The sequence below is a fragment of the Pseudopipra pipra genome, chromosome 8 (assembly GCF_036250125.1).
Source record: "Pseudopipra pipra isolate bDixPip1 chromosome 8, bDixPip1.hap1, whole genome shotgun sequence".
NCBI classification, from domain to species: Eukaryota; Metazoa; Chordata; class Aves; order Passeriformes; family Pipridae; genus Pseudopipra; species Pseudopipra pipra.
Window position 1 is genome coordinate 19,180,413 of NC_087556.1, and position 27,464 is coordinate 19,207,876.

The 27,464-nt window shown below is 43.7% G+C and overlaps 1 protein-coding gene across 1 annotated transcript; it reads right to left on the reverse strand.

Annotated features, from left to right (window-relative positions):
- Positions 1–12: 12 nt before the first annotated feature.
- On the reverse strand, positions 13–14,574 carry DRGX (dorsal root ganglia homeobox). Its single transcript, XM_064663839.1, has 6 exons — positions 14,361–14,574; positions 13,850–13,947; positions 13,493–13,594; positions 10,679–10,851; positions 10,260–10,372; positions 13–1,169 (listed from the first exon to the last, which is right to left on the reverse strand). The coding sequence occupies exons 1-6, from the start codon at positions 14,572–14,574 to the stop codon at positions 901–903; spliced, it is 969 nt and encodes a 322-aa protein (XP_064519909.1). The 3' UTR covers positions 13–900.
- Positions 14,575–27,464: the final 12,890 nt, after the last annotated feature.

Sequence of the window (27,464 nt, forward strand, 5' to 3'; positions counted from 1 at the left end):
ATACCCAATTTCCTCTTTATTGAACACAAAACATGGAAACATATATTTCCAGTTTTGCAATGCAGGATTCTTTTGTCTTCCAGTCTCTTTTTCTTAGACAGTGATGCTAAAATACCCCCAGCCTTGTGCAGATCTAGAGACAACCACATTCTCTATTAAATACCAGCATTACAGTTTGAAGCTATGAATGACATTTTCAAGTCGTGTCTTTTACATCTAACCCAGGGAATGGCAAGAGCAACAGACTGATGTTCACATAGAGGTTAGTGCAAGGATTTTAGTCACAGGTAAACTGATCTCGGCAACTTCCCAGTAATCTACTCCATGGGAAGTTTCACTTTCAGAGAAAAGAAGACAGAAGGAAAAAATTACTAAGGGTTTTGTTACATTTTCTGTTCCTCTTACACCTGGATTGCCTGGGATAAATTTGGTTGAAGTCAAATGCCTTCAGAAAACAGCAGGCCAAACTGGGCTATACCTGGGATATTCCTTCACCCCCGTTGTGCGTGGTGGGGTAACTGGTGCCTGGATGCCTCTCCTGCCCCAGAACTCACATCTGGAAGTGATGTGCTGCTGTCAGCCATCCGCCTCACACAGAATGGGAAGTCAAGATGTGCAGGATCCCAGGCCTTTTGGTGTCCCTGGGATGTGGTAGTGGGGATAAAAACAGTTTCATGAATGTTTCGAAACACAGATAGTGCTGATAAATCAGGGAAATGAACGTACAGTGACACAAGAAAAGCAAGGGTGTATGAAAGGCAGCCAAAGAGGCCACTTAGACGTGCCAGGTCCCTGGTGGCCCTGTGAAATCATACCGGGAATGGCCACACTGCAGTTCACCCCCCGGCAGAGCACCAGCGGGTCACTGCCCTAAGCCCAGGGGCCAGCACCAGTCCGGTCTCATACGCTCTTCTCCCCTTCCATGTGCTCCTTGGCTGGAGAGGGCTGCTTGTCCTGGCTGCCCTCAGGGCAGGAGGGTTTGGCAGGAGGAGTGGGGCTGCTGCTGGCGGTGGGCAAGAGGTTGGCAGACTGGAGCACAGCCTCTGAGTGCTCCCGCGCCTTCATGCGCAGCGCGGCCACGCTGGCGGTGCGGTTGCTTTGGCAGCCGTAGGTGGGCAGGAAGGAGAGGCCCATGGGGTCTGGAACGCAGCACGAGCACAGCGGGCTCCCTGGGGAGGAAGGAAAGAAGGCACCGTCACTCATGGGGAAGGTCGTGGAGACTGACTGTTCCCTCCATGGTCAGTCTGAAGAGGACAGAGATGGGGTTGACCTTAAGTGGGTACCTTGACCTTTAGTGGGTACATAGATGTTCTCTGTATCAGGGCTAGAAAACCTGTATCCTGTTCTACTGATACTATAAAGGATCTTACACTGTTAGTCACTCAGGGTGACAAACAGAATGAGCAAGGAAAACAGACAAAGGCGAGCAGTGAAGTTCAGATCACATATGAGATTTCCCAACAAGCAAGGCTCAGCTCACTCCCTGCTCTCATATGAGGCTGCTGCTCTGTGGCTGCCATCAGCCTATGCTGAGATGTACCCTTCCCTCCACCTGCACACTGAGCTTGATCAGTGTGGGCAGCAGCATTTGATGGGTGAGTGTAAAGGTTCCATCACTTATCTTTGCCTGAAAGATTACAGCAGAGAGAAAGGTAAAAATATTCCAGTTATTATGACGACCTTCTCCTATCTCCCTGTAAGACAAAATAGACTTTTCCTTGGCCAGGCCCCTGTCAACTACTGGCATCATGACTACCTGTAAGAGTCTGTTCTATCTTTACACAGCCAATGTCTGTGCTGCTTAAGGAAGACACCTTGAAGAGAATGGCCTCCAGAAGTGAGCCAAGGCTACCAAGCACTGTTGCTGCCGACATGGCTTGAGTCCCATCAGGAGAGATGGGTCAGAGCATCTCTACCCTCTCATCCGAGACATGTGGATGTTCCAAGCAGTCAATAAAACACTGGAAAATGGATGAAGTGGGTATTCCTCTCCCTTCAAACTAAAAGGCTCCCCTGAAACCCCCTAACAGAGGCAGTCCTCATTCCACCAGCTACCTTCCTGAGCTGCAACATTTCAGACTCTTCCTCTGGATTATTTTTGATAGTGCTGGGGGTTGGAACAGTTCCCAAACAAGCATACCTGGAAGTGTAGGTTGACCATGGGGCAGGAAATGCAGTCCATTCAAAAAGCCATCTTGTTACCTAGCTTATATGCATCTATTGAATGAAGAAGAATATGTCAGAGGAGTAGGAAGGGGAGGCAGGGTGGGATGGCTGAGCTACTTTAATTTGCTCTCTGGTTAGAAAAGTTGGGTAACATCATTTTTCCGGGGGTCTCAGAGGCCACACAAACCCTACATCCCCTTGTACACCCCTGGCAAAAGTCTGTTTTTTGCTGATATGCTACCTCCCAACAAAAAACAGCCAGGCCGCACACATCCTGGCACACTGCACTATCTTCCCCTGATCTTTGCAAGCCAAGGACTTGCTTTAATTTCTGCAGTTAATATTTGAGTTAAATGGCTCATGACTAAGTGATGGAACTAATAACCTGCAGAGAGCAGGTAGTCTTTTTTTACACTTCTGTTCTTGGTAGCAACGGGTCAGCACTCATCTGCTAAGGAATGAATGCAGTCAGTTGCTTGTTTTTAGGATGTCTGCAAGACTTCTCCACAGCAGTTGTCAGAGATTTGCAATTGCAAGTAACATTCAGGAAAAATTACTCTTTGCATTTGAAAAAATAGGATCTACAAAGCACAAGTTATTAATATAAATTGAAAGAACTCTTTTCTCTTGTAATGCTTCTCTGATAAAGCATATGATCAGACCAATATTTCTGTGGGTCCAGGCATTCAAGTAAATTGCACAAACAAGTTTCAGCACTTGACTAAAATCCTCCATTTCTTTTGCTTTTAACACTAGGAGGCTCAGTCTTGAATTCTGTGGCTGTTTCAAGCAAGTCAGAAGGAGGTTTTAGAATAAATTCACTTGGTAACACAACATACAATTTTTGCCACCACCAACCATGCCCGTAAAGTAATTTTTTGCCCTGTTGAATCACAGCCACTTCAGGGGTTCTGGGTAGCCACTGTTTTAACAAGAGGGAGGAGAGGCCCTTCAGAGTCCTTGCAGTTTGCAGCAGGTGGAAAGCCACACAGAAGTCTGTTTATTCACTACTATCTGTTAAGCCTCACTATCTTAAGGTTCTGCCCTGAGATGGGGGAGCATGAAGGCCTGCCTGTGCACCAGCTGCCTTTGCACTACTGCTTTCTAGCACAAACTGAGTGAGACTTTCAAACACAGCTGTTCAGTTCCCAGGCTGGGGGGAGGGCTGGGCTACCGGCAGTACCTAATACAGGACTGGGCACAGACACTGTCTGCTTAGTGGGAGGTGGGGAGAAGCAGTAAAGAGTCTTCCTGTTTCCAAAAATGGAGGAATCAGCTCCATCCCCTAAGAATAATTTTCATTCCATTATTAGAGGGATAAAGTATTTATCAATATTCAGTACCAATCTAAGCTCTTTGTTTAATAATTAGACCTGATATTAGCTAGTAGCTCTGCAACCTGAGGATGCAGTTACCCGTGGTGGAAATTAAACTATTTCTAGCAATAGTTCACCCATAACCATTCCTTTCATTTTCACTGAGGCAAGAACAGCTCACACATAAAAAAGAAGTAAAACAAAAAACAACATTTGCTCCAGGGTCCAGCTAGAATAGAGGAGGGTAGGATTTAGCCCTGTTTCCTTTTAATGTATGTTGTAAAGAAGGTTGAATCTACCTTACAATTGCCTGCATCTGCAGGTGATAAGTCCAGTGAAATCTATCAGACTTTGCTGGCACAAAAGCCGAGACAAACTACGGGAGACTCAGGAGCCCAAGGTCTCCACCTGCCTGTCAGTCAGCCCACAATGTACAGGATGTGATGCTGACCAAGAAAGAAGCGTCCTTATCTAGCAGGCAACAGAGGTTTTTAACATCTTGTCACAGTAACCTTGAGTCCACAGTGGGGAAGGAGCTCCTACTTATTTCGAATCTTCAGGACATCAGGCATCCAGCACCCATCAAAATGGGTGAGGGTTAAGCCCTAGATCTTGGTTCAGCTTCCACTAACATCTATGACAATCTGGTATTAGTTTAATGGGATTTGTATCAAGTTGCTACAATGCGGACAGGGTGATGTTTGCTTTCTTTCAGGAACTTACTGCCTCCTGTACACAAAATTAAAATACACAATTAGATTTCCATTAACTTACAGCAAATTCTGCTGAATTGATCTAAACCTCCTTGTGTTCCTATATGAGATCATACTTTAAATGCTCAGCCTGAACATAAATACTTAATGTAATAAATACAGTCTGAAATATTTGATCTACTTGGCAGTTTAATTGATCTACTACAGAGACTGACAGGAAAAATTAAATTAGTTTTGTCTTGTCTGTGCCAACATCACATTTTAATTGTAGTGATATTTGATCTACAAGTTTGGTTGTGGTACCTTTAGTGCAGTTCTGCAGCTCCACAGTTCAGTTTCAGCTGAGAAGAGTGGGGTGGGAGCAGGGTCCATACTGATACATAAATATTTTAAAGATTTTAATAGATAGTGTTTCCAAAAGGTAAACCCTACATTCCTTTCCCCTTTCAATAGGAACCCCTGCATGCCTGAAGTCCACTAACCTAATCAGGATTGGTCCAGGAAGAAACAAGACAGCATCAATTTCCTACCCATGGCTCTTAGGGTGCCTAGTACTTGCATATTCCCTAGTAGGTGTGATAAAAATAAGCAAAATATACCTGTGAGGTAGGACAGTGCTAGAGCTGGGGACCTGTGATACAGGAATCAAAGTAATTTTCTCAAGGTATGTGCATCTGCAGCAAACTACAGAAATGTTTTAAATTCTCCAAAGTGAGAGTGGCAGATAAACTATGGAAAATGTCAAGCAGAACCCACTCAATATATTTGCTGTATTACATTAAAAAAGTCAGTAAGTCCATTATCAAGAATGACAGAGAAAATAAAGGACCCCAAGAGATTTTATCCCCATTCCCCAGTCTTACGGGAAACAGCGGTGCTTCAATTCGGTAAACACTAGTTCAAGGATGAGTTAGGTCCTTGAACACTTCTTTCACAGCCTTGGCAATGGGAATTGCCCGATGGAATTATGCAAATTCTCTTCATCTTTCCATGATAGAAATTGAAATGTAATGGATGGGCAGTTCTAGTTGTGTTTTGTTTTTTTTTCCTGGATACTGCAATTAAACCTCCCTAATATGAACAGCAACCACAGCAGCAACAAACCATAAAAGAGCCTAATCAATGGTGCCCTGGAATATGCATTTTGATGTGCATAATGCGATCCTGCTTCTCTACCGGTGGTGTGGAGGTGCCATGAAAACCAACCAAGCTATAACTTGCACAGAGCTGTGAGTGAATTATGAAAGTAATTCCCTGGCAAGTGTAATTATTTCTCTCCTCATACACTTCACTCATCATGGGGTCTGGGGAAATTTCAGTGGAACGTAACAGACACACTCTTGGCCTCAGCCACCAGAGTGGTGGAACACATCCGGCTAAAAAGCGGAGATTCTTGTTTACACCCATTAATAACATCTTCTACATTAATGAATTGCATTCATGCTGTCATCCATTAAGAAGGTACTTTGAGGTCTCTCTGCACAGAACACTAGCTTCTCCTGATGACTCTATTGTTATACAGCCCATAAATAAAACAAGTATTTTCCCTTCATCTTTGAGGTCTGCAATTAAATCTACTAAATGGACTGCAGATGCATGGCTTACAGTAAGTGTTTCATCTTGGAAGATCATGGAACTGTTGAAGTCACCACAATGAAGTAGCATAGTTGTCAAATCAGGACAATTCCAGAGAGTAATGAACATCAGAAATTTCATCTATGCATGTCAACCTTCTTCCTGAGTATGGCCAGTGGTGAATTACAAAACCCTAAAGTAGGAAGCACTGTATACACCAGAAATTATAATCTTATACAAATTTTTCAAACAAGGAATTGTATTTCCTGAAAGAATTGTACACAGAAAGGTGATATAGTAGTAGACAGATGCTTGCTATTAAGTACAGCCTCCAATGTGCTAAACTCCCGAGAGGGAGAAGACCCCCCCAAAGAAAAAGGTCTGTTATATTACTGAATACAGAATATTTGACAGAAATGGAGAAAAACTGGCCAGTGATAACGTACTCTTCTCTGGAACAGTCTATGCTCTGAATAACAGTTTCAATTGCTATTGTATAGGCGGCTTCTTTTCTTCACAGAACATCCTGTGGTGCTAATATCCCCACTTTGGGGGGTGGGGGGTGAAATCTCTATTGCTGAGACAGCAAAGTTCATGGGGCATAGGTGCTTAGGGAAAATAGCTTTCTTCTCATTCATCAGAGCAGACCTAGTCTCATGCTCCAACAATATCCCCCATTTACCCAGAAGTGGCATATGTGGGGTCCAGAGCCACCGAAAGCATAAGGCAAGCCTACAGTGCACTTCACAGTCTTTCCAAAAGGAAAGTTGCAGGCTTAGTCCTTGCCCCACACTAGGCTGTCTCGAGATTTTTTTCTCTTCTAAACCAACTTCATCATCAACTATTGCATCCTTATACTATAAATTAGATCCAAGAACCCTGTTCCCTAGACACTTTATGTAGCTTTGGAAATCTGCGTCTGGAGCCAAGCAAAGTCAGAGAAGGAAGGAGAGGTATTAGTTTCTTTACAAAAGACAGAACCCTCAGATGGCAGAATGAAAATGGTCTCTGAGAGTATAAAATAATTATTAATTAGTTACATCACCATCATCACTTGTTATTCACTGTATTGATTTTAATTGTCTCCTTTTAAAGCATCAGTCAAATATTACTCACTGACACCACTGAAGTGTTGGCTCACAAGTCCAACAAAGCACATCTTGTATCCTCAAAAGAATAAGAGAACAACCTACACTTCGCAGTAGAATCTGATGTGCTCAGAGTGCCCATTTGTTTGCAGGCAGGTCTTATGGCCTTACTTAAGAAGATGATTCCCTTTACTGACTGGGATTATTCTCCCAGTGGTAGGAATACATATCCATTTACAGGATCCACATAAAGGAGCTGCATTTAATTTGACACCGGCATAGAAGAAAGCAGGATCATGCATCCTTTGGTAGTGACATGGTGCTTTGATTCTGGAGCAACTATTTTGCTTTCAAAAGCGCAAAGAAAGCATAGTTGGCACAAGACAGATACTGGGAAGAACTTCTGATCGCTTCACTCTTCAATAAAACTTGCAAAATTTTGGAATACCTTACTACTTACTGAATTCCCCCTTATTGAAGCAATCCAAAGAAACAAGGAGCTCAGAACTCTATGCCTGTGCTGAGTTTGATGGGATTTTGTGTTACAGAAAGTCCTATGCCCTCAGATTCACTGTGGCAGAGTCAAATAATTTCTGCAGCAAAATGCAATTAGATTCTCAAGGGAGAGGCTTAGGTCACTTCATTAAGACAACATGTAAGGACATAGACTATTGCCCAGATAAATTTAGGGTTAGCACTCCTTTGGCAAGCCTAAGTGCACAAATCAGCTCCCAGCTCAAAAGGAAATGAGGAGGAAGAGTCAAACAAACCGAATTGAGCATATGTCGAAGATAATCATATTAGAGTTTTGTGAACACTGTGTCTCTCCCCGTTCTTTATTTCCTTCCCACAACCATTATCTCCTCCTCCTGACTGACATGTGAGCTTGCTTGTGCTCTCAAATACACTGGTTTAGATGAACCATCATTCATCTGCAGTTTCCATACCAAAGAAAAACAAAATGCGGATCAGACCTGTGATACCCTTGGTCCACTCAGAAGGTCTAGAGATTGTCCTGTCCACCAGTTTACAAGACTGAAGGCTCAATGTCTGCTGTGCACAGCCCTACCCCAGCACAAGCGAATTATGCTTGGAGAAAGGGGAAAAGAGGAAACTGTGGAGATGAGCCAAGGAAGGAGGAGACAATACTCCATATATCAATACCACAGGAAAGATGCTACAATTATTCTCTGCTTGTATAAGTCAACTTTGTCCTCTCATAGAACTATAAATTCTTGCTCCCTAAGCTCAAAGCCAAAATTTTACATTATTGAGACCTATCAGCAGAATCAACAGCAGAAGAAAAAGAGTTCCCCTCTAAACAAGCAGCTCAGACTATAAGTTCCTTGCAAGGATAACAATTTGCTGACAGGCATAGGCAGCTCCACAAAGCTCCTGGTAGGTGGATATGCAGATGTGTGAGTCTGTAACTGGATCTATTAAAATCAAAATATACTACTTTATCACGATCTCCTTGCATGCATCTGGAGATTTCTAGTGGCAGGCAGGAAATATAAACCAGGTCATTTCAGGAATGAACTGCATGTATAGCTGACAACACTCACCAAGACAGTATCCAGGCATCTGACAATCATTCCTACAAAAATTACAAAAAAAAATCTGTATTTTGGGACCAGCTTTTCAAGGACACTTTCTCTTAGCCTGGGCAACTGACTACCAAACATCTACAAGAGATTCAGGAATAGAACTTTTTCTGCCCCTAGGTTGTAAAGCAGAGCAAAGCAAAAAAGATCAAATTATTAATTTCTCGATTTAGTGGCTGAGCTGTAATATCACAGAAAAGAATATCAGGAAGTCTTCCAAATAAATAAAACTAAAACCAACCAATCAAACAAACAAAAATTGACAAAGAAAACAACAAAACAAAAAATACCAACCCTTCATGCCATTTTTTTATTCCTTTTTTTTTTATTATTTTGATTGGCTTTTGTTTTTTAGGCTATTTTTTCTTAAAATTTTGCTACATTTAGACATGAAGCAAGTGAAAACAACTAACTGATGCATTTAATTTTGAAAACACTTAAATGTAAATTTTAAGAAAAAAAAATCCCTTACTTCCATCTGAAATTATTCGCTAAAAACAACCCTATTTCCACACATTTCAACCCGTCTGGGACTACATTTATCAATGAACAATCTTTTTCCCTGAAGAATTTCACGTATATCTACTCCAGGGAAGCTGTTCCTACCTAATCGAAGAAACCAAAATTCCCAGCCCTAACACTTCACAGGGCAGAGATCAAGAGGACTCATGCACTCCAACAGCTGCTGCCCACTTACGGGTGATAATCAGCCTTTAAGTTTTAGGGTTCAGGTCACACCCGTGTGTCCTTTCTTGATTCAAAATCTCAGGTCCCACACCTATCAAAAGAGCAGTAACAGTTGTGTCTGGCTTCAGTTTTTCTGAAAGACAGGAGGAAGGAAGTACAGGGGGCAGGACACTGGACTTAATACAAAACTCAGCAGTTCCAAATATTTGCTTCAGGAATACACCTTGGCAATACTGATTTAACTGGAAATACTCACAAGGAGCATAAGGTACACCAGAGAATACAGTGAGAGGTATTAGAGGACATTTTTGTTCACAGTGGAGGGTCTTTAACATTCCTCGCAAGTTATTGCACATCGGGACATAGAGCAAATGTATGTGCCTCTCTGAGCTTGGCACTGCTATGAGGCTTTACATCCTATAAATCTATAAATTGAATTCATCCTGCTTACACCCTTAGTCTTAGAAATTGTTAGGCTAGGAACAGCTAATGGATCAGCAGGTGATTTATTTTTAAAAGATGCATAGTGCTGCTTTTTGGAAACTGAAAGTACAAAGACATGGGATGTACCCTTCCTGAAGCCTGGGTCCCAGGTAATGAGGAAATACTTTGTATCCTCCCCTGTCCCCAGGAACACATTTTATTCAAGTTCTACTGTCCAAGAAGAGAAAGGTCTGGATTGTGCAGAGATGCACTGCAAAGGAAACTGCATGCAGAGCGGATGAGGCATCGGTAATGGTGCCAGGTAATACATAATGCAAAAGGACGTGTATAACTAATTTATTAGAATAAATTTGACTCTTAAAAAAAAAAAGCATATGCAACAAAAACTCTAAAGGAGCAACCCTACCTGCCTCGCTCCTTGAGACAAACCCTGACCTCACAAAAAGTAACTGAGTAAAATGAAGGAGTTTTGCCACAAGTGATGCTACAAGATACAACAGGAGGCTCAATTCTGTATGTGCAGCATTGGTCAGTGCAATTACTGCCATCTAAACAGAAAGAGAGATCCACCATTTCCCAAAGACTTCCCCACACACGGGACTATGCCACTGAGCTTGAAAGAGATGCTCTTTAAGCTTACCCCTGAAGTTAAACAAAGTAATTTACCTTTTAGAGAGGCGACATGGGATAAAGCTTGTGCGTAGGTGGCTGTGTTGAGGAGAGTCCCCGGCAGGCAGGAAGGGAAGAAAGGTCCTGTAGGACCCACTGCTCGACTCAGGCTGATAGAGAAGAGAAAACAACTTCCTTGCAAAACCAGAACCAGCTGATTCCATTTCTGCATGCACACAAACATGTTGGTATCTCAGTGTCCAACTAGATGTGACCAAGCCTGGATAACATTAGCCTCCCACAGCCACCAGGTTCTCAGCATTCCCACAGGGAACAGTGAGCTGCACAAGAGACAGCTCATTTTCTAAAGATGATTCTATGTAGGTCAAGGCATGGCAGCATGCAAATCTGTATGCACATACACATATATGAGGCGTGCTTGCCCCACAGACAGGCAGCGGATAGCACACTCTCACCTCTGCTGGATCTCCAGACCCTCTTTTTTATTCCTGGTTTGATCTGCTGGAGAAGGGGAATTTAAATTCCTTGCAGGAGGTGCCACCTCAGCCATGGTTTCCTTAGATCCCTCTTGGTCAGAAGCACCCCTCTCTGTTTTTCTCCATTTAGCTCTTCGATTTTGGAACCATACCTGGAGTGGAAGAGCAATCCTGGCTGAAAATTGTGTTTAGCTGAATGTGAAGCAAGGAAATTGTAAATTGTTACGCTAGTGAAATCAGTCATTTAAAAGCCTGGCTAAAACTTCCTCTTATTTTGTATCTCCACTGCTATTCTAGTTGAGTCTTAGGATTATATTTTTATCTGTAATGTTTCTGGGTCTGGAAAACAAGCCAGAAATGTCTAAAGACATTCCAAAGGCATGTTACAAGCAAAAACTTAAAAAAAATAGTTTTGATGTTACCATGCCAGCTAGCAAAACATTTAATCATGTGCTTGCCTTAATACACACATTTAATTCTCACTGATTTCTATGTTTTAACACAACTGAAAGCCATTTTACAGGGATGGTATTAAATACATATCTAAGCACTCTGATGAAACCATATATGTCTTTAAATGAGCTGCTGCTAGAATCAGAGAGGTGAGAAATGAAAAGGTGTGTATTAGGCCATATTATCCAGCCCATTTTCTGGGGAGAACTGATACTGGCTGTTATTCTTCTCATGTCCAGTCTGCATTCAAAGGACTCAAAAGTTGATAGATACTAATTTTGGAAGATCATTCTACAGTTTAATACTGTGGTGGTACAACTGCCCCCCGCCTCAGGCCACACTACGGTCTCAGAACACCAGTTTCCAAACCTTATTTTTTTCCCCGTATGTGAAACAAACATTCATGTTCTTGATTTTATCACCTGATTTTTAGTCCAAAACCTTCTTTTTTTCCATTAACCTTGGAGCTGATTCTCTGAAAGGATCGTATCTGAGCTGGAAAATGCCAAGCTGCTCTTGAGATCAGGAAACCCACATTTTAATACACAAATTCAAGTATAGGTGAGATTGGTGTTATTATTATTCTCCGCTTCCAACTCCATTTTGGTTAGCTGCCTTTTAATTGCATGTATCAGCAAACATTGAATAATGATTTTATCTATATTCTAAATTTAGAGCAGTTAAATGCAAAGCAAAATGCAGACACTTTCTTGTGTCTTAATTGAATGAAGGTCACAGCTATAACAACATTTAATTGAGCTATTTTTCATTATCATATTTTAATGACTTTGCACTGACAGTTCGCCTGCTTCTGAGGAAAGAGCATGATGAAGTCGTTTATTTCCCTATTTAGTTATTGTTTGACAACATCATCTTCGATTAAGACTCTGCTTTATAGCACATTAATCATATTTGAATGAGCAAGGGGTATAAATGTAAACATATCTCCCATCCTCTGTGTTTCCCCGTGTCCCTGTATGAAAGCAGGCTAAACAAATGCTTGCATCTATTGTCTGTTTGCATAATAGCCAACAACAAGGCTAAACACCAGTCCTCAGCAATCTAATTGTCACCACCCCTATCTCACCCTTGCACCTTTCAGGAAGAAGTTATGATCTTCCACTTCTGAATGCTCAATAATTGTCCCATTTATCTCAATTTGCAGTTCAGTCTTTAGGCACCAATAGCCAAAATGGCATTTTTCATTATTTTTTTTAAGCCAGTACCTACAACACAGTGGCAAAAGGAGATTTTCATTTTCAAATAATAATCAGTTTAATTTGCCCGCATATGACCAATGATTCATGTTGAGATTTAATAATCAGGATCACATAATCTGATTATAGGAGAAATAATTTGTTTACAATCCCCAATTTACTGTGGTGAATTCCATTATCTCTCTTCAGCCATTGGGTTTTAAGAGATACTAACATGACCCTAGGGAACAAAAGGCAAGCTATTATATTTCCTACAATTAGATCTTTGCATAGTCTTAACCCCGAGCGCCTAAATAAATAAATAAATAAAAATAGAAGAACAGCACGCGGAAAAGCCCCACAAACAAAAATTAATGCATAATTGTGTTCAAAAAATGGTTTGCAACTTTGCAGTGAATGCCTGCAGAGTTATAGGGATCCATGTCTGACAACTGCAGGACTGCTGCTCTTGGTAGAGCTTGTAGACACACAAAGTTGATCCCTGGAGATGGAAAAACAAACGCATGGATAAAAGGGGGAAAAAAAGAGGGAAAAGGTGAAGAGAAGGAAGAAGAGAAGGGGTGGAAAAGAGTGGTGGTGAAAAGAGTAATCATGGCCAATGGTATTTACTGGATCATATTAAAGGTGTGGAAATTACTCTGCAGGCTTTTTAGCTGTCTAAATCAAGTGTTTAGAAAGAAGGCAAAGGGAGAAAAGTTGAAGAGGTGCATAAGATTTCTTCCTGGTAGCTGGGCTCCCTGCAGTTGACTAACCCCACTGCTCGACAGTGGTCATAGTTGCTTTGGAGAATCACGTCTCAGCTCTTTTCTCCGCACCACGCCCCCCCTCCAAAAGCAAGGAAATGGATGTGCATTGATGTAATTTAGTACCTTGGAGACGCGGACAAATTAGTGTAGAACATTATCACTAGTTAATTATGAATGACCGATTAATCAACCTAATCTAATATTCCACATTATGTTGATGTTATTAAAGTGCATCATGAAAATGACAGATCGTCTTCATTTGCGTTCTTTGGCCAAATGTGCACTCTGCAGTCATGATGTCAAATAAAAAAAAATTTTTTAAAAAAAAAGTTTGCCAGTTTGAATACCCGAATTAAATAATTCCCCAGGATGTTTACCTGCACCCTGGCCTCTGTGAGGTTGATTTTCATAGCCAGCTCTTCCCGAGTGAACACATCGGGGTAGTGGGTTTGAGCAAAAACGGCTTCCAGGGCCTCGAGCTGGTGGAGGAGAGAGAAGAGATCCGTGAGAAATCTGTCCGGCCGCCCCAGGGGGTGTCTGCCAGGCATGGCTGAGGAAAGCGGGACCGCCCGAGGCAGTGGGGCAGGCGGGGCACCGGGCTGGCACGGCATGGGGCGTGCGGGAAGCAGGTGGGAAGCAGGAAGGGAGCAGTATGGAGGAGGCAGGGAGCAAGTATGGGGCAAGCATGGGGCAATGGGTGTGCAGGGCAGGGGAAGAGAGAAGCAGGCTCCTACCTGCTGCAAGGTGAAGGTGGTGCGGTTGCGGCGCTGCTTCCTGCGCAGGAACCCGTCGTCGAAGTCGCCAGCGGAGTGGCCTCCGAAGGGGGCCGCGCCTGCAGGCCGAGAGCCGAGTTAGGGGCCGCTGTGCCCCGTGGGGACAAAGGGCCGGGGCCACATCGGCTGGGTGGGGAATGCGGCTCCATCTCCGCCGGGCCGGAGCCCCAAGCATCCCGGTCGGCCCCGGGAGCACGGCGGGAGCTGGGCGGGGGGCTCCTGCGGGCACCGGGGGGTTCTTCCGACCGAAGCTCACCTCGCCCCGGTAAAGAGTATTTTTTCGGGCCATTTGTGTTTTAAAAGGACGACAAGATGAAGCTTTGACATTGGCGTGGGGACGGCAGCTCGTAAAGGCCCTGCCCATCTGCCGGGAGAGCCCGGGAAAGCCCCTGCCTGGACGGAGCAGCACCGGAGCCGCCCCCGTCTGCTCGCCCTCATTCCTGGAGGAGGACATGGGCATGGGACTCCGTACAGCTGAGCACCGGGGGCAGCTCAGCCACGGCTGAGCCGCCGGGACTCTGCAGCGGGGCTGGAGGAGGCCACCCCTGTCCTTCCCCGACGGGGGTTCGAGGGGCCGACTGGGGCACTGGGGTTTTGTCCCTGGGCAGAGGTCGGCAGAGGGCAAATGGGCCGCTGGGATGCAAGTGGAATGGACCCTGGCCTTCGCAGCTCCCCCAGTCACACATCCTCTGTGCCCGGGATGAAGTGTGTCACTCCCTTTCTGTCCGCTGACAAAACAGGATAAAGAAAAACAAACAACCAAACAAAACAAACCAGACCAAAATACCACCCAAAACTTAAACCAAACTCAGAAACAGCAAACAAACAAAAATCCATCACCTCCAAACTCACAAACAAAAACAAAACAAAAAAATCCTCACGGAAAAGAAAAGTACCCAAACCCTCAGAAGAGTTGCTGAATGTCCCTGTGGCCCCACTCGCAGACCTGCCCATGGGGTGCTCTGGCCCGGCCCGGCCCCACCGCGGGCACGGGGACTGGAGGTCGCCGCTCATCTTGCAGCATAGTTTGGAAGATAAACACGGCCTCCAGCCCCCTCCTCACACAGACGGACGACTCTCTGCTAGCCTGGGAGAGGCTCATCAGAGAATAAAATACTGTCCTGGTGACCCCTAGAGTCCGGTCTCTTCCCTGTAGTACTGGGCCTCCCTGACTGCCCAAACGCTGGCCGAAGAGAGCTTTTCTGTTGCCACCTCTGGTTTGGTGATCGGTGGGCTTTGGACAGTGGTGTATTTTTATTTATTTATATATTTATTCTTTTTACTCTTTAGCAGGAGCGTCCGCCCCTTCCCCCCCTCCCCGATGCTGCCCACGGCGGGAGAATGAAGGGCCGGTCCCGAACGCCGCCGGGAGAGGCTGCAGACTGCGGGGGCAGCTCCCTGTCTCTGGCACCGGCCCCACGCTGCCACCGGAGAAACAAACACACATCAAACAAACAAGCAAACAAGCAAGCAAACAAACAAACAAAAACAAGAGCACGCTTCCAAAGCTGTTGCCAAAAACTAACGAACAAAGCCGCCCCAGCGCTTGGTGACAGGAGCGGGAGAGATCCTCGCACTATCCTGCCCGGTCCACCTCCCTTGTCCCGCCCGGAGAAAACTTTGGGGAGAGCTGGACCGTCTCTTCCTGGCAGGGCTGCCGCGGGGAAATCCCCTTGCTCTCCCTGCGATGCCCGTGCAAGGAACGGGGTGGGCAGACGGGTATTTTCCGGGGCCGGGTCGCTTTCTCCGCCGTGCAGCCGCGGGCGCGCTCGGGCACGGCGGGACAGCCCTCCCGGGGCTGGGGCTGCGCGGCCGCGGCTCCGAGGATGCTCCGCGCACTACGAACACTGGTCAGAGGGAGCGGGTGCAGAGGGCCCTGGGACAAGAGGAAATCCCGACGGCTGCCATATTTTTTTTAAAGGAAACAAATAATAATAATAATAATAAATAGACAAAAGCCTCTGACCAATAACACAAAGAAAAACATCCTCCCAAATATTTATTTCCTTTTTTTTCTTCAGTCGTGCCTCGTTTTCCCCCATCCTCCCGCAGAATGTTTGTAAAATAGCATTAAAGATTTATGCGGTCCCTTTGGCTGGAGGGAGGAGGCGTGACCACGTCCTGAAAGTGTCCCGATTACAGCCATGACACCAACATCTGTGCTGGGAGGGGAGAAAAGCATCTCTGCCGTAGCCTGAGGCTCAACTGCGGGATCACTATCCACAGAGGGGAGGCAGGTGGCAAAATGACAGGGGTGGGGGTGTAAAACCAAGGCCTTTCCAGTAGGCATCAAATTAAAAAAAAAAAAAAAAAAAAAAAAGTAATTCTTTCCATCCTGTGACAAGAGGGGAATGCTGGGAGCGGGGAGGGGGATAGGATTGTGTTTTCTTAAGGAAAAGGATAATATTTAGGAGTCTTTATAAATTTACATCTTATCCCAGCACGTATCTGTACCCGACCGTCGTGGAGCAAGTCAGACCACAGTTTCTCCCTCCGTCCCCTGCACACACCCCCACCTACACCCCTCGAAGTTCAGCTCTGGTACTTACACGTCTCTGTGCGACAACACTCACCCTCTAGCTGCGGGGGGCAGTGGAAGTAGAACATGGCCCTGCGGCTGGGTGGGTGCCCGCTGCCCGCAGCTGCGAGCCCGCCGGCGGCCGGGGCCGGGGCCAGCCCGTGGGGCGCGGGGCTCCCGCCCTCCCCCCGCACCGACGGACCGGCACCAGCTCCCCAGTCGGGCACCGCCACGCACCGCCGAGGTGTCTCCTGCAGACCTGTAGACAGAGAAGGAAAGAACAGAATAGGTGAATAGCCAGAAGAAAACACCTGGAGAAACTCACTGACAACCCTAAAGCCCATCCCAGAGGAAGCAGAGAAAGTAATGCCTAACCCTCTGCAACGAACTGAAAAAGCCAGAGATAGAAGACTCCGTGGTAGACACACAGTAATCACGATCAGTAAAACTTTGTTTTCTCCCCCGAATAGCAGTTCTCTCTCTCTTGTTCTTCTATCTATCCAGCAATAGTGATCTCTCTCACTATCTATCTATCTATCTATCTATTTATCTATCTATCTACCTCCCTATCTCACTATCTATCTAATTATCTCAAATACTCTTCTCCGGAGCAAATAATTACATAAAGAAAAAGATGTTTGTAGAACCGCTTAAAAAAAAAAAATCTAAATTATTCTGCCTAAATGAAACAGCAATAAAACCTAAAAGCTGTCTTCTTTTTAAAGCATCCAACACACGGAGAGCCATGTTCGGGTTGGAAACCAATGTCCTCGGGAAAAAAAAAAAAAAAAAAAAAGCCAAACCACCAAACAACTATTCAAATTTATATGCAGTCATAAAAAAAAAAAATCCAGAAGTCAAATGAATATAGTAATCCATACCTAAACCGAACAGACGTAAAAATCACCGTTAAGGTTTGGGAGTATTTTGCTTTAGAATAAGGCGCTGTGAGTTGTTGGCTTCAGAGACAGAAGGGCTCTGTGGAGTTCTGGAAGTGGCCAGATGTCTTTATATCTGTCTACAGCATGCTCTGCCTCTCAGCACTTGCCTTTATAATCTCACGCATAATTGGCCTTAATCTGATTATTTCCAGCGCTGTCTACAGTGAGTAACTTGGATAGGTCTATTGGGCCCTACAAATGGCCCACGTGGTGTGCAGAGCAGAGGGGGGGGTGGAAAGGATGAAAAGAAAAAACCGTCATTTCTCAGCAAACGCCAGGAATGTGAACGGCAGCAACACAATCCCATTATTTTCTGAGCGCTGGGCGCTCCGGGGCTCGCGGCCCCCGGCGTGTCCCCCCTCCGCCCCGGGGTGCCCCGGGGTGCGGGGCCGGGGGGGCCCCGCCGCGCCGAGCGCTGCGCGCCGCCCGCACCCCGGGCTGCCGGAGCGCCGGGTAATTGCCGCCGGATGGGTTTTGGGGGGTCGCTCTGCACACGCCTCGCCTTTCCAAGCGATCGTACCACGGCAAAGTTTGATTTTGTTCGCAGCGAGGGGTCTCTGGATTTATGCTCGCTTCCCGTCTGCAAATGATATGCGGCGGGACCCTGCGCAATTACTTTTAAAATGCATCCGAGACATAGGCTCAGCGGAGAGAGATGGCCCTTGCCTCAGCCCGGGTGAAAATTAGACTTTAAAGTACCCAGATGAAATTTTCAAGTCAGGGACGCGGGATTGGATCAAATCACATAAACTGCAAAAAAAGCAAGTATAATGGCGCATAATTGGTTCTGTAATAGCATTACACAAGGATAATAGCCTGTTATGGCCCCCTGCACATTAAGTGCTTCCCTGGCGTAAAGCCTTTATGATATTAAAGGGGGAATATAATGATATTTTGGTTATTAAATGCGTGTAATTAATTTATGCACCACTGAAAATAAAGTTGGTATTATGACCCACTCAAGATGCATCAGAAGATGTAAGTCAGACAACTGTTGATAAGTTCTGGTGTCTATGTTTCGTCTAGACTGCTGATTTTATTTTGGAACAATTGCTTCTCCGGCAGACTACACAAATTTAATATTTTATAAACATTGTAATGTTCTGTGCAGGAAGGGCGAGCAAATCTACACAGGCTCTCTTAGATCTGATGGGAGTTTAAAGACATAGCACGTTCATACCAGAGCAAAGGAGATGGATACAGACAATACAGGTGCAGAAATAGAGATTTTGAATAGATGATGTCTTTGGAAAGTTATTTTGCACATATGATCTCATTATATAAACACAAATAAGCCTTAGAAATATCACCTGCTCTATCTGCCTTGACACTTGGCATAGATGTGGAAATTTCCCTAATATATATTCAAGTTGAAGTTATGTTTCAGCCCTGCAAAGCATTATTTTAGCAAAACAAGGCAAAAATTAATTGTACTCGAGATCCAAATTGATTTGATCTGATCTTGTCCGCTGACTTACAATTTTATCGTACTAGTAACAGATTTAGAAAGCTGCATTCATGTGTTTATATATTTATATATACACACATATATTTACATGTCTACACATTAACATAAACACTTTTATGAATATCTTTGTTTGACAACAGATATTGACTCACCATCCAGGAAAGTCTCTGAGCAGCAAAGTATAGTACCAATCGAGACGGCTTCTACAGCACCGTGCAAGACCAAAGACCAGTGTTCTGAAGCCAACTGACCTCCTTAAAATAGCAGCATAAGCTTTAGGTCAAGGAACCTTAAAAAGAAGAACATAACCCAGAGGTGCTGCCTGGGTCTCCCCTGCCAGCCTCTCCATCCTGAGCTTTAAAATGCACACAGGGCCAGCACTGTAGGATCCCTTTGCACAGAGACAGAAGTGACTTTTTTCTGACATCGGGAAGAGAGGAGTGAGACAGTGTTTTATCATAAGAACCCCTAATAAAATAATAATAACTTCATTATGGCACTCTCAGGCCTTGCTCTAGTCAGGGGCTGCATTGCTGTTTTGGCTCCAAGACTCACTTTCCCCAGAAGTTTGAAGCCTGCAAGTTCAGCGTATTGCAGGAGGCGGAGAGGGCGGAATGGAGCACGGGGAAGTGCTCCAAGTCGCTGCTTTTTAAATAGAAACAGAAGGACTCGGAGCCGGCCGAGGCTCAACTTTCTCCCAAGGAGCAGCAGCTGCAAAACAAGGAGATAACTAAGCAATATATAATCCCCCACCCCTCGCCAGCTCGATGTCTGTTTAATTTTAATGCTCGAAACGTGGGGCTGACATAATTAAAAGTTAGCGCAGGGGAGTCCTGGGCGCTGCTCTCGGGTGGCCGGAGCCCAGGGGCGGCGGCGGCGTTTCAGCACCGCGGAGAGCGCTCGCCGCTCCTCCCGCACCGCCCGCAGGGGCGGACCGGGGCTGGTCCCTGCTCCGGGGGAAGGATGCTGGCAGGGCTGCTTCTGGGTCTCTCCGTGAGGTAGACGCTTTCCTGCGAAGCTGGGACCACAGTGGAAAACATACTCACTAAATTGCTTGGGACCATGTTTCTCTGGTGGTTCCTCTCATCCAGCTGCCAAAGGCAAGCACTAAAAATAAGCTGCAGAATGAAATAACGTACAGAGCTACAATATTTCAGAAGAAAATTCCCTTGTTATGTAAAGTCCTTAAAGTCTCTCTCATAAACTTAATTTTTGTTACAGTTATTACTACTGTTATTGTTACTGTGACTATTTAGAGTGACATCAATATTAGTTACTAGGTCTGCAAGAAAAAGCCCAACTAAATATAATTCTGGATGGACATTCTGCTGATTGTGTCTGTCTGACAGCAGAACTGTTCCCGTGCTGCACACACAAACACACCTCTTATTTTTCACCCAGAACGACAAAACCTAGGGCTGAACTGATGAGCAAAATCACTGAACAGACCTTTTCCTTCAGAGCACTGAGCTCTGAGGGGCTCATTCGTAGAACTCAAGGAAGTCTGAATGGTTTACTTTGATGAAATGAGACTTTTGCCTTTCCATGTCCAAACACCTCCTTTCCCATGATTCTCAATACCTGATTACAGAAAAAAGCTAGCAGCTAAAAGGTTATTTTACCCTAATTCATGTGCAGTAAAATGTATTTTCCAATTAACCAAATTTGCCGATTTGTCCCGCTTGGACACTCTTATAATTTATAATGTAAAAGTGTTCTTTCTTTATCTAAAGACCAAGGTGACTGCTTTTAATTTTCTGTAACCTCTTTACACTTGATGTTCACCAGACTCATAATGTTAATTGGCTTCATATACGGATCATCAGTTTAATGAAGGAATAAATCCTATGTTGCTTTATGTCCCTCTGTTTTAACAATGATTGCTTTAATGAAGAATGTGACGTGTTTGAAATCAAAGCTGCAGGAGACATTAGAGGGGTTTTTTTATGATGACTGAAATGCTTATTTAAAGCTAAAACCATGAGGATTCCATATTTCAAAAGCTTTCCTTTAAATCATTTTCCATGAAAATTACTGACACATTCTTCACCGAAGAACTTTGTCTTTGCAATTATGGGCAGAGACTGAGAATAACATAGTCTTGTAATATGAACACCCCAATTAGGTTATGAAAATATCTCTAAGCTGATTTTATATCACTGTAGTTTTCATTCAGAGTTTAAGTAAAACTCCCAGAGAATTAAAAGGACTTATGCCTGCCTAAATAAGGAGTATTTGGGGGTAACTAATAAATCTCTCTGTCAACCCATTGTATTTTCATTGTTCATGAAATACATGAATGAAAGTTACAGGGGAGAAAGAATTGTCAGTTCACATACAAAAGCTATGGATCGCTGTAGTCTATTTTTCCCCATGGGAATTTTAGGATTTCAGGAGCAAGGGTAAAATGTAATGAAACATGGGCTCATAGAGGTAGGTGACTGCAAATCAGAGCATCAATTAGGTCAAGCTGGAAAGCAGCAATTAGACCCAACTTCATGTGCTGATTACAGTAGCTACAGCAGGTTTAAAATGTACAAAGCAAATGCATTCTGGTTATTGAACTTTTACATTCATGTTCTCACTTGCAATGAAAACAAGCCTTGTCCCTCTCTCTCTCTTTCAATTTCTCTCTCTCTCTCTCCCTCCCTGTCTTTCCCACCCCCTTTTAATGGGGACTGCATAGACTGGTATGCATATACTGGTATATATTTTCTTCTCATTTGAGAGCTGCTGTCTGGACTGCAATTAAATGACCCTTAGATATAGGAACCTACAACATCAGAGAGGAAAGTCTCTTATGAAAGCCTGGACAAGGGTTGAGCAACTGATGGATTTGGACAGAAATTTCATGACATGGCAAAGGAACTGCATGAGACTGGAAGGGTATTACCTTAAATTACATAGCACCGAGAAGTCATTCAATATGCCAGCCCTGATCCCAGGACCTCTTGGGTTTATGTCCTCGCAAGTGTTATACTCACTCAACCCAGATCACAAAAAGCTTCATGTAGGTACACACAGACCTTCACTCCCATCCTCTATACAGGACTGTGTCTAAGACAACTATATGTTTTCTTTCAGAGCTGGCCAGAATGGTGTGAACACCCAGAAGAGAGCCCATAAACCACACTTGCCTTCCCTTTCCATGGAAAACTAGAAGGTACCTTGTGGCACCTCTAGTGGCACAGAAGATTAATCTGCCAGGAGCCTTATTGAGTGCCATCAGTCCTCTGCCTGGAGCTGTGCCTTTACCAAACCTATGTTCACCATTTGAAGTGACTCAAAGCACAGGCTGGGACTATGCCAGGATTTGATGAGGCAAAACAATCCTTGTTTTCAGGGGATTGCCTGAGGCTTTTAGTGAAGATATCGTACAAGGTATTTCTTCACAGGTGTGTTCTTTCCCAATAAAACAAGTCTTCTAACCAAGATTTGTGAAGAAAAGATTTCCAAGAGAGCAGTTATAAGAGTGAGAAAAGCAGTAGTATTATTTGAAGGAAGGAAAATGAGATACAGAAAGATTAATTGATATATTTGAGTTGTCTATAGTGGACAACTACTCCAGAAGAGTCTTAAATATTTAACCATCCCTTTGGAGAAAAGTTTGTTTGTTTTGTTTTTGGTTGTGTTTGTGTGGTTTTTTTTGGTTTGTTTTTTTTTTGTTGTTTTTTTTTTTTCCCAGAAACAGCTGCTCTGGCTTACCAGAATACAATGTTTTTGAAAATTGAATAGATGTCACATAAAGTGTTTGATGTGATTATGGATATTATTCAACCTGGTCAAAGGCAGAAAAGTAATTTCCTTTTGCCTAATCAGTACCCAGAGTTAACAGAAGATTGAGAACTGCACAGGTCACACTTAAAATTTGAAAAAGATGATATTTCAGATTTAGGTTTGCACTTTCTTTGGGTGGTCCTTATTCTCCCATCAAGGAACCAGTTTATTTGGAATTTTTCAGATGCTTGGAAGTCTCTAGGAACTGGCCTTTGAAATATGCATCAGTTGTATTATTATTTCTCTCTTGTTCTGATGAAAAAATATTTGTGAACAATATAATAGTCTCAAAAATAGCTGTCCAGTTTCAGGATACTCATCCATGAAGAGCCACTAAAACAATGACCTGCTTTTCAAAGATATTGTCTCAGCTGTTGTCTCAGCTTTAAGAAATCCTGAAAACAGCTCACATTTTCCAGAGACATGTTCTCTTGATTTCTCTGTAACTCCTTGTGTTAACAAGACAGGGTAATTGGCTTTTTTTGTATAATAAACTTATCTCAGATCTCTAGATGAGCACAGAGATGGTTCAACACCATGTTTATGTTATCTGGATAGGCGTTTTGATGCTATCTTGGTCATCCTGCTATGACTTTGAAGTCAACACTGCTTTGACCAGAAGGTTGGACACAGGGGACAAGCAGAGGCCCTTTCCAGGCTATTTTTTTATGTGATTCAATTCTTAAGTAGCGTTGGTAAATCAAGCATGGGAGTATTTTACAAATGGCAAACTAAATAACTTCTTCCATTCCCCCAACATGGTGTGCATCTTTTTGTGAAAGCATAAATTTTAGAAAATAAACGGAAACAATTCTTAGAAGGTATTGGTTGATCTAGTTAAGTTAGATATTGAATGGGTTAACTAACATGTTTACATTTGCTTATTTTTTCTAAACAGAGATGATACCTTAACTCCAACAGCAAATGTCTGTCTCTCCTGTCAAGAAATCAGAGTTTCAATTTCTATCTCTCAATTCTCTTTCTTGCATCACCATCTGTTCTAAATCTGATTTTGAGCCACTAAAACCTTGACACCTTCCACTTACAGCCTGGACTGCAGCAGTAAAATGAGAATCCCAGGACCAGCAGTGGAGACTCAGAATTTACTGCTTATTCTGAAAATTGTGGTAAGTTATTCACAGTAGCACTTCAGCCCTAGGGTTTTTATTGTCAGGAAAGCTGACCCAATGCTTAGCCTGATTTAACCCTGGGGAATTTTACAAGTGTTTTGGGGAAATTATACTTTTTTTCCTTATAGTCTGTGGGTTTTGAAGACACAGTTGCTTGGCCATCAACACTGGCTCAGCACATTCCGCAGAAAATTTGACATAGACAAACAGTTGCTTACGATGTGGATCACACTACAGAGTCTATACTGATTTTTATCACCGTTTTTGTGCTGCCTGACAATTCAATTTAACCTGATACTTAACCAAGCAAGATTTCTGTAAGCAGATCTGAACCAGCATGCTGGGGTTTAATGCTGCTTTGTGTCACAAGGCCTAGATTTGTACATCACCAAATCGTGGTTTTAGTTAAAGGTCAGTCACCTCTCAATATTAGGTTATTTTCCCAGGCAAAACCTGCAGGTTTGGTTTTCCAGAACAAGACAGGCTGTGATCTCAACCTGAATTAGGGCTGTTAGTATCTGCATGAATCTAAAGCTGTACACATTCTGTGACAACAGAAAGTTAGCAGTCCCCCTTATTCTGTGAATGGCTTCTAGCAATAAACCTAGTGGGAAGAAAGAAAACATTTTATTAGCTGCTTTAACACACAATTGTCTCATTCACCGAAGGTAAGGCAAATTCACACCTGTTAACTGCTCTCTTTAGTGGTGAGCTGCACTTCAGGCCAGAAGGGGAGAAGTGGCTTAGGTGTGACATACTTTTGCACAAAGCCATTGAAATGCACCTTCTGGATGTGGCAACGTTCTCAAATTAGCCCGAGCACTCCACCTTGTTTAGGGAAAAGTTGCATCATCATTTGGAGAAACCAGGAGTGAGGCTACCTCTGAAGACATGTGCACCTGGGTGCATACATAAGAAAGAACGCGCATGTATACATGTTTGTATTTGCATATGTGATCTGAAAGGGACCGGTGATAGTCCACAGGGTTCGGTATCTGTGGGAAAGCCCTGGAACTTATCATAGGCACCCAGCCACTCCTCTCTTTCCAGGAGACAAAGTCCAGGACTATGAATAAGTACTACCCTTCACGAGTCTTTCAAGAAATTGCCCCATTTCCTACACCGAGGACAAGTAACTATAGTAACTGCCCTAGGCAGTCTGGAAACAACATCGAGCGTTTCAAACAGAATGCCTCATATCGAGCAGCATTTTCAAGCCTGCAAAGAGGATAGAGTAGAGCAGAGGCTTTTCAGTTGCTTACAACACTGCTGTGCTCCAGTTTCCTCAGGGCAGGCACATTTATCTTGTCCCACCAAAGGAAACTGTCCCAGACCAATTTCCCCAAGCCCATCCCTTCTGCCCATCCAAAGACATCCACAGTGTATCTACCCCTCCTCCTGCTTCAGTACCAACAAGTACTTTCCGTCATCTATGCCTTGTGAAAGCTGTGCCACACAAATCCCTTAAAACAAACATTTCTACAAACAGGAGACCACTCTCTTGATTTCGTACTCCCTGCTGTTAGTTCTCTCCCACAATATACTGACACCCCACTGCCATCTCACTGCAGTGTTGTCAGGACCAGGCTTAGTGGTCTACTCACCTTAAGCAGTACAGTGTGACTGCACATACCTCACATGCATGGAGCACTTTAGTTCCAAAATTGGACCAAATGCTTTGTCGTGTGGCTGAGCACAACCCTGGGGTTGGATTCTCTTCTAAGGTTGCCTGAGTCATTCTCCCTTTGATATACTGCTTTCCATATGCATGTGGGTACAAAACATGAGCTGCGTTGCTAGAGGAGCATCACATTGATCCCATGCTATGGAGAGGATGCAGAGATCCTTGAGTTGTCAGAGATCTGAGCCAGCAGTCCTCGAGCTGCAGAGCTGAGCACTGTCCAGATGCTCCACAAGGAATGGCTGAGGGCACTCTGCTTCCAGCCCAGGCAGGCCCTTGCTGTGGCTGTGCCCTCTGAGGCTTGGAGCTGGAGGCAGGGCAGACATGATGCAATGCTCTTGGTCCTTTAATATGTAGCTCTTGATCTATATATCTCCAAATTTCAGTTCCTGGGGTGTGATGTTCTTGGTGGCAGACTGAATATAAAATCTGCACTCATTCCTTTTTGTTTCTGCTCTTTACAGGGACAGCTCTTCAGGGCCAGGTGGTCTCCTTGTTGGTCTTGGTACAGCACATCACAACAGGGTTTGCTACAAGCCTTGCTTTCTCCTGCTGCTGAGGTGGTGCAACATGGTATAACAATGCTCACTTTGAGTCACCAATCCTTTTTCAGACTGGCCATGCTGAAGACAACTCCTATTCCCTCTAAAACCCTGGCTGCTGCTGTTTGGTGTGTCACCTAACATATCATATTCTGATTTAACCAAGACTCCAATGTATAGAATTTCTTATTTTGGAATTCTTACATATTTCAGTTAATGAATAAGAAGAAAATTCACCTTTATTCTAAACCAACCCAAAACAAAAAAGGCAAAAAAAAAGGACCCTACTTGTGCTTAATTGTTATTCTAATTACAAGTTGTGGTGTAGTGTAAATTTTTTCCCTTGGCATTATTATGAACCTCATTTCCTTACAAAGTCCAGGATAAACAATTCTAATATATTTTGTTTTAATTATCAGGGTTTAATGGGGCATAATGAGACTATGTTGAGTGGCGCAGAAAAAAAATAATTTAATGTGTGCAAAACTACTGAGTGCTCCTAGCTTGCCTGTGCATATTTCACCTATTGTAGGGCAGCACTATGTTAGCTAATATTCAGTGTGCCCATCATTTATTTATTAATCATACTTGCTTTTCAATAGAAAATTTTCCTTTTTTTTTTTTTTCCTGGATTCTGAAACAAGAAGAAACACATTAAGATATCCTAGAAAAAAAATCGAACAATTCTCTAGGTTGAGTAGGGAAGGATGAAGCTGATACACAGCTGATGGTGCTGGAAGCATTTGTCATGCATGGACAGAAAATGAGTATGTTGGACACAAAAACTGCCTCTGCCAGTCTGCTCCAAATGCTGTCCTTCTTCCAGTGTTACTTGGCTGTGAAAACTTATGACTTCAGTTCTTAGGGCCTCTACCAAAAGAAGCACAGCTGATATCAGCTGAAGTCACCATTCAGAAGTGACCTTGTCTGGACTCTCACTGTAGATACATTTTCCCACTCCCAAGGTGTGGTTCCTACAGACTTAAAGCACCACAGATACTTCTGCAGTGAAAAGGGAAAAGTCCAAAAGAGCAGCCTGAGAAATACCAGTAAAATGTGATCCTTTAAGACCCTTTAAGCTTTCCAAGGTCCCTTTGCCAATGCCAATTGCTCAGCCATGGCTGGGTGTGGCTGATGCAGCAGTTAGAACCACCCCGCTACCAGATTTGCATTCCACTTCACCAGGGTGACCATACACCAAGATCAAGATGCTTTCATTTCAGGAACAATCCCTGGATCCTTCCTGAAGAGAAACTCATTTATTCTGCTTATCCATTATACTTCTTGACACAGAATCAGAGGACTAGATACAGTACTCACCATAGCCATTGGGAATGTCCTGTCTTCTGCAGAAGTATGTGATTCAGGCCTCTCGGGAGGAGGTTCAAATACAACATACAAACCAGACCAATGTCACATTACATTTATTTAAAAAAATCAACATTTTATATTACAGATTAAGTTAATATACCCAAAGTGTTTGGGTTTTAAATAAAATAAATTTATTATAGACATCAGT

What these genes read in the sequence shown, in the direction of transcription:
- DRGX (XM_064663839.1), bottom strand. Translation starts at nt 14,574, where the DNA reads ATGTGTGACTGGGGGAGCTGCGAAGGCCAGGGTCCATTCCACTTGCAT. An exon ending in TCACAGAGGCCAGGGTGCAG is followed by an intron (nt 10,852 to 13,492) that starts GTAAACATCCTG and finishes CTTCCACTCCAG; the next exon opens with GTATGGTTCCAAAATCGAAG. An exon ending in GGTCTGGAGATCCAGCAGAG is followed by an intron (nt 10,373 to 10,678) that starts GTGAGAGTGTGC and finishes CTTCTCTATCAG; the next exon opens with CCTGAGTCGAGCAGTGGGTC.